Source organism: Eubalaena glacialis, chromosome 1, assembly GCF_028564815.1.
Source record: "Eubalaena glacialis isolate mEubGla1 chromosome 1, mEubGla1.1.hap2.+ XY, whole genome shotgun sequence".
NCBI classification, from domain to species: domain Eukaryota; kingdom Metazoa; phylum Chordata; class Mammalia; order Artiodactyla; family Balaenidae; genus Eubalaena; species Eubalaena glacialis.
Window position 1 is genome coordinate 221,111,316 of NC_083716.1, and position 7,093 is coordinate 221,118,408.

At 45.7% G+C, this 7,093-nt stretch overlaps 1 protein-coding gene across 1 annotated transcript; it reads left to right on the plus strand.

Moving 5' to 3' along the window:
- The first annotated feature begins 5,574 nt into the window (after positions 1 to 5,574).
- CXCR2 (C-X-C motif chemokine receptor 2) lies at positions 5,575 to 6,648 on the plus strand. Its single transcript, XM_061204921.1, has one exon. It carries the CDS (start codon positions 5,584 to 5,586, stop codon positions 6,646 to 6,648), a length of 1,065 nt encoding a protein of 354 aa, XP_061060904.1. The 5' UTR covers positions 5,575 to 5,583.
- The last annotated feature ends 445 nt before the right edge of the window (positions 6,649 to 7,093 follow it).

Sequence of the window (7,093 nt, forward strand, 5' to 3'; positions counted from 1 at the left end):
AGACCAGGTGAGGTGGAACGGGGCCCCTATTTGGGGATGGGAGTTCTCAAAGGGGTGTGGCATGGAGAAGGAATCTGTGAGGCTTTAAGGATGCCCAGGGTGAATAGGGTGGAGACAAGAGGCATTAAGTCCAGGGAAGAAAGCCACCAGACGCACCAGAAGCTAGTTCCGTTTCTGTTGCCTTAAAGAGATGTTCCCCTTTGAGATGGGAAGGATGTTTAAGAGCAGTAGTGCTGCTGGGTTGTAAGCACGGGGTGCCCGAGACAGCTGGATTGTGGGGAGAGTCAGACAGGGTGGCTGAAAAAGCCAGGGGCTGCTGAGCTCAGGGCAAAGATAAGAGAAATCTGTGCCGTCCTGGGTCAACTACTTCCTTTGGGTGGGCCTCAGTTTCCTCATCTGTGAAATGGAAAGACTGGCTAGAAAACCCCACAGGCCCCTTCCCAGTGTGAACTCTGCCAGTTAATAAAATGACTACTAGTTATCGAAGAGTTGACCTGGAAATTAATTGTTCAAGCTATCAAAGGCATCCCGCACCCTCAGGGGCTCCACCCCAGAATTGAGCAATCTAGTCCACCGCTCACTTCCTCCACTGTGTTCTCACCACTGCCGCCCTTTGTGTCAGGCACATCTGCCTTCCTGGAGGTGTCCCACAGGTGACAAGCCCAGAATCCTGGTAAGTCTTGGAACACCCTTCCAGAATGTCTCTGTTCTCTGTCCCCCTTGACACCCAGCCTCCATTTATCCCCTCCATTTATCCCCACACTCCTCAGTCTCTCCATTCTTTCTCTAGGCCTCCCTATCCCCAAAGGGAGAGGTTCTGCCCCTCTTCCCTACACCTCTGTCCAATAAGCACCTAGGGCAACTGGCTGCCCACCGCCTTCTCTTGCGGACCCAGCCGGCTCTCCCTGCCTCGGCTAGTATTGGGTCTGAGGAAGAGCCAGATACCACTGAGGCCCTCTTCCCCTCTATTAAATGTAAATATGTATGGATTATATTTCTAGAGAGAAAGGATACTGGAATTGTATTCAAATAACCTTGAATTTGTTGTTGTTATTATTGTGTTGCCGTTGTTAAAAAGATTGCCTTAAATGTTTGGGCTTTTGTAAATGTAGCATTTTCATGAAATAAATTAGAATAATCCTTTCCATGAGTTTTTGAACTATCATGAGTCATTAAGGGGCTGGCAGTTTCATTCAGTGAGGGGATCTCCTGCTTGGTTACCGAGAACATGACTGGGTAGTCAGCAGGGGCCAGTCAGTTGAAGGGCATTTGGTTTATTATTCCTGTAAGGGCTGTTTCTCTCGTTCTGGGCCTAAGGAATAGCAAAGAAAGCAATGCACAAGACATCAAACAATGGGAGTGAACCAGAGCCAGGTTAACTTCATGATATCTCAAGAACTTAGCTTACAGCTATATTTGATACATGAGCTGTGATTTTTTTTTTTTTTTTGTAAGAAGTAGATCTGTAGACTGAAAATAGCACGTGAAGCCTTCACACCTAGTTGGAATCCGGGCTGCGGCACTAAGAGGCTCTGTGACCACAGGCTGGTTTCCGAGCCTTGCTGTGACTGTCTATCGATAACTGCCGAACGAGACCATGTACCTGTGAGGCACAAAGCAGATCTCAGATGTGTATCTCCCTTCCCTTAGTTTCTCCCTTTAACTGTCAAAACATCCTCACCAGAGATTGGTAAATTAAAAAACAAACAGACAACAACAAAACATTCCCCTCCCTCACCCTCCAGTGGCTGGAGGTCATTGCCCTGGCTTGTTTCCCGTTTCTGAGTTCTCTACCTTCTGTCCTAACTTGCATGGTCTCCCTCTGGACCCTGAAGCTGAGCCTTCATGTCTGGGAGCGGGAGTTCGCCCATACACCTCCAGCCCAGCTCCGGCACAGCCGACCACTGGATTATCCAGAATGAGGACTTGTCTGTGAAACATGCTTGGCTGTTGCTGCTTCTTCTGAGAGGCAGTTTCTGCGGCCAATGCTTGTAAATGTGGGGTTCTCCTCTCTAAGGGCACAAGCTCTCTGCTCCCATCATGCTCTGTAATCACTCTCAGAGATGGGTCTTCTCTTAAGTCATGGGTTCCCTTAAGAACATCTCTGATCATCTGCTCCCGGAAGTGACCCACCTTGTGACTTCATTAGACATTACCCTGGGCTTCTGAGCAAACTTGCTCTTGACGTTGGGGCTGCAGAGTCAGTGATTTCACACAGGTTTTGTCAGCAACACTGGCTGAGCCAGCTGTACTATCCTCCTCTCTCACTACCGTCCCTGCCTCCTGGCCAGACAGGGCCCCATCCTTATCATCACAACTTTTAGGTTCACAGACTGATCTAATCTGCTCTATCTGTGGTATCCGTGTGCTGAGAAGGCAATTTATCTGGCTCCCATCACTTAAGGGAGAAATACCTTCTCAGGAAGGTGAAGGCTAAGAATTCTATCACTCTAGGGAAAAGGGGCATTGTTTCTCCAGTTTCCCTAACCTCATTTAGCTTTTTTTTTGCTATGTATGATTGACAGTAACAGTTTCTTCCGCTAAAGAGAAAAGCTTCCTAGGACCTTTGTTGTTGTTGATGATGATGATGATGATATTGTTGTTTTAATATTTGTGTTTCCTTTGCAAGCCTATACACCTTTGATTAATCTTTTTTAATTGAGATATAATTCACATACTATAAAAGTCATCTTATGCGCATGCACACGCACACACACAAACACACACAATGGAATACTACTCAGCCATAAAAAAGAATGAAAAATGTCATTTGCAGCAACATGGATGGACCTAGAAATTATCATACTAAGTGAAGTAAGTCAGACAGAGAAAGACAAATATCACATGATATCACTTACATGTGGAATCTAAAAAAATGATACAAATGAACTTATTTAAAAAACAGAAAGAGACTCACAGGCAATGAAAACAAATTTATGGTTACCAAAGGGGAAATGGAGGGGAAAGGGATGGATTAGGAGTTTGGGATTAACGGATACACACTACTGTGTGCAGAATGGATAAACAACAGGGACCTATTGCATAGCACGGGGAACTATATTCAGTGTCTTGTGATAACCTATAATGGAAAAGAATCTGAAGGAGAATGTAATGTGTATGTGTAACTGAGTCACTTTGCTGTGCACCTGAAACTAACACAACATTGTAAATCAACTATACTTCAATAAAAAATTTTTTAGAAAAAAAAAAGTCACCAATTTACAGTATACAATTCAGTGGGGTTTTGTATATAGATGGTCCCCAATTTACAATGGTTCAACTTAAAATTTTTCAACTTTATGATGGTGCAAAAGTGATACTCCTTAGCTAAAAGCTGTACTTCAAATTTTGAATTTTGATCTTTTCCCAGGCTAGCAATGTACAATAGGATACTCTCTCATGATGCTGGGCAGCGGCCATGCAATCATGAGGATAAACAACCGATACACTTACAGCCATTCTTTACCCATACAAGCAACCATTCTATTTTTCACTTTCAGTATAGTATTCAATAAATTACTTGAGGTATTCCACACTTTATTATAAAATAGGTTTTGTGTTAGATGATTTTGCACAACTGTAGGCTAATATAAGTGTTCTGAGCATGTACAAGGTAGGCTAGGCTACTCTATTATGGTCAGTAGGTTAGGTGTATTAAATGCATTTTCGACTTAGGATATTTTCAACTTATGATAGGTTTACTGGGACATCACCCCAACCGTAAGTTGAGGAAGATCTATATTCACAAAATTACATAATCATTGCCACTGTCTAATTCCAGAGCACTTTCATCACCCCAAAAAGAAACCCTGTACTCAGTAACACTCCCCCGCCCCCAGCCCCTGGCAACCACTAATCTACTTTTTGTCTCTACCAATTTGCCTATTCTGGACATTTCACATACATGGAATCATACAGTATGAAGCCTTTTGTGTCTGGCTTTTTTCACTTAGAATAATGTTTTTAAGGTTCACCCATGTTGTAGCCTGTATCAGTACTTCATTAATTTTTATGATTGAATAATGTTCCCTTGTATGTGTATACCACAATTTGCTTATCCATTTATCAGTTGATGGACATTTGGATTACTTCCACTTTTTCACTGCATGCTGCTGAGAATATTCACATACAAGTTTTTGTGCAGACGTATGTTTTCTATTCTCTTGGGTATACTAGGAGTGGAATCACTGGGTCGTATGGTAATTCTATATTTAGCTTTCTTAACAACTGCCAAACCGTTTTCCAAAGCAACTGCACCATTTTACATTCCCACCAGCAATGTACGAGGGGTTCAACTTCTCCACATCCTCATCGCCATCGTTATAGTCCTTCTTTTTAAATTATGATCATGCTAGTGAGTGTGAGGTAGTTTACTTTATGTTCTTCACTTTAACACTGGGTTCCATGTTAAGGTGGGCTACAGACTGGCATAGGGTAACAGGATGGCCATATCTTGTTATAAAGAAATGGCATGATGCTGATATATTTTGTGGTTCAAAAGGAAGCTAATTCAGTAGCTGGTCACTTTACTTCCTCTTTGCAAACTGGGATAATATTTCAGGGTGGCTGCAGCTTCCCCCAGAAGAAGGCTCTCTGCTACCCCCATAACAAGTGCAGAGCCCACAGAGGTTAGCTAAGTGTGCTGGAGAGTCAGGTTTGGAAGAAGGCACTCACTAGCAGGGCAGGAAGGGTCCCCACCAGGACTGGAAAGCCACCAAGACAAGGATCGTGTGTCTCCACCTGCCTTCTCTGCTTCCTGCTGCCCCTCCTCCTTATGCTGGGAACATACTGCCTTTCTCTGCTCACCCCTACATGGCAGAATATGCCTGTTCAGAGCTCCCAAGATAATCTGTTACATTTCCACCCATGTGGAGAATCAGTCAGCCACCTGCTTATGATTTTTAATATATTTTTTTCAAACTACACAAGTATGCCCAGAGCAGGCCCCTCGCATCTCAGAAGAAAAATGCTGGGCTGTACTAGTGGAGTCAACTTTCTCTTAGCTCGAGCATCCTGAAACTCCGTGCTGCTATCACTCAGACTGTTTTTCCAGAACACTTCTTTTAAAATAACTTTCAGAAGGTTGGACAAAGGGACTCATCTCTTAGGTTTATAGTCAAGCCTTGATCTTTTCCTAGGGATCTAACACAATTGGATTGCCTGCTTAGTCCCCCAGATTGAGAACTGAATGGTACCTCGTGTTTCTGACATTAAAATCAGCCTTAATAGTCAGAGATGCCCACCATCGAGGATCCAAGACATGTTCTGTAGGGATTATCCAAGGGGAAGTTTCAACAATGGTTTGGGTGATAGCAATGTTATGGAAAGTGATAAGAACCTCTCTCTGATGTTGAAGGGAACTAGACACTTTTTGTGAAATGTATCATTTTTTACTAAATATGTCTCCAAAACCTTAGTGCTCTGGCCATTCCTTGAAGTGAAAGTTACTTCCATGTAATATACAAGCTAACACAAAGAATCCTATCTAAATGTTGTGAGCAGACAGGCTAGAATCTGGGGAGATTTATTGTGCAGTAACCCTTGTCTCTCTTCTCTAGGCCGGAAATTAAGTTTACTTCAAATATGGAAGGATTTAACTGGGAAAACTACAGTGATGAAGATTTTGGTAATTACAGTTACAACACTGACCTGCCCTCTATTCTACCAGACTCTGCCCCATGCCAGCCGGAATCTCTGGATATCAACAAGTATGCTGTGGTCATCATCTATGCCCTGGTCTTCCTGCTGAGCCTCCTGGGAAACTCCCTGGTGATGCTGGTCATCTTATACAGCCGGGTGGGCCGCTCTGTCACCGATGTCTACCTGCTGAACCTGGCCATGGCTGACCTGCTCTTCGCCCTGACCTTGCCTATCTGGGCCACCTCCAAGGCAAAGGGCTGGATCTTTGGCACACCCTTGTGCAAGGTGGTCTCACTCCTGAAGGAAGTCAATTTCTACAGTGGTATTCTACTGCTGGCCTGCATCAGCGTGGACCGCTACCTGGCCATTGTCCATGCCACACGCACGTTGACCCAGAAGCGGCACTGGGTCAAGTTCATATGTTTAGGCATCTGGGTCCTGTCCTTGATCCTGGCCCTGCCCATCTTCGTCTTCCGAAGGGCCATCCACCCGCCCTATTCCAGCCCAGTCTGCTACGAGGACATGGGTGCCAATACAACGAAATGGCGGATGGTGATGCGGGTCCTGCCCCAGACCTTTGGCTTCCTCCTGCCCCTGCTGGTCATGCTGATCTGCTACGGACTCACCCTACGCACGCTCTTTGCGGCCCACATGGGGCAGAAGCACCGGGCCATGCGGGTCATCTTTGCTGTCGTGCTCGTCTTCCTGCTCTGCTGGCTGCCCTACAACCTGGTCCTGGTTGCAGACACCCTCATGAGGGTCCGGGTGATCGCAGAGACCTGTGAGCGCCGCAATGACATTGGCCGGGCCCTGGATGCCACCGAGATCCTGGGCTTCCTCCACAGCTGCCTCAATCCTCTCATCTACGTCTTCATTGGCCAGAAGTTTCGCCACGGACTCCTCAGGATCATGGCCATCCATGGCCTGGTCAGCAAGGAGTTCTTGGTCAAGGACGGCAGGCCTTCCTTTGTTGGCTCTTCTTCAGGGAACACTTCTACTACCCTCTGAGACCGCGCGCAGGGCTCCTCCCTTCCCTTCAGCATCCGCGCCAAGCCGCATGTCCTCTGGCTGCTCACAGCCTTGTGTCAAGGCAGCCCCCCATTGTGGTTACAGGAAGTTGCTGAGGCCACATCCTTACTAGGCCCCCAGCTATGGATTCGAAAGCCCTGGCCCCCACCTCTTACCATAATTACCATGTCAACTGCTAGAGCTCGGCCCATCCTACCACTGAGACCACAGCACTCTGTCTTCTGGCAGACATTCTTTGAAGATATTCTTTTAAGTGATTACAAAAATTTCCCACCATTGGGAGGCATTAGTGTCAAACACCATTGGTTGCTTCCCCAACTCTCCCTTTCCTTGCCTGCTAACGAAGTCCACCTCCCTTGAGAGAGGCTGAAAATGACAGATACTCACTTTCTCAGACTTCCTTAAGCCAGCAGTGGCCATATCA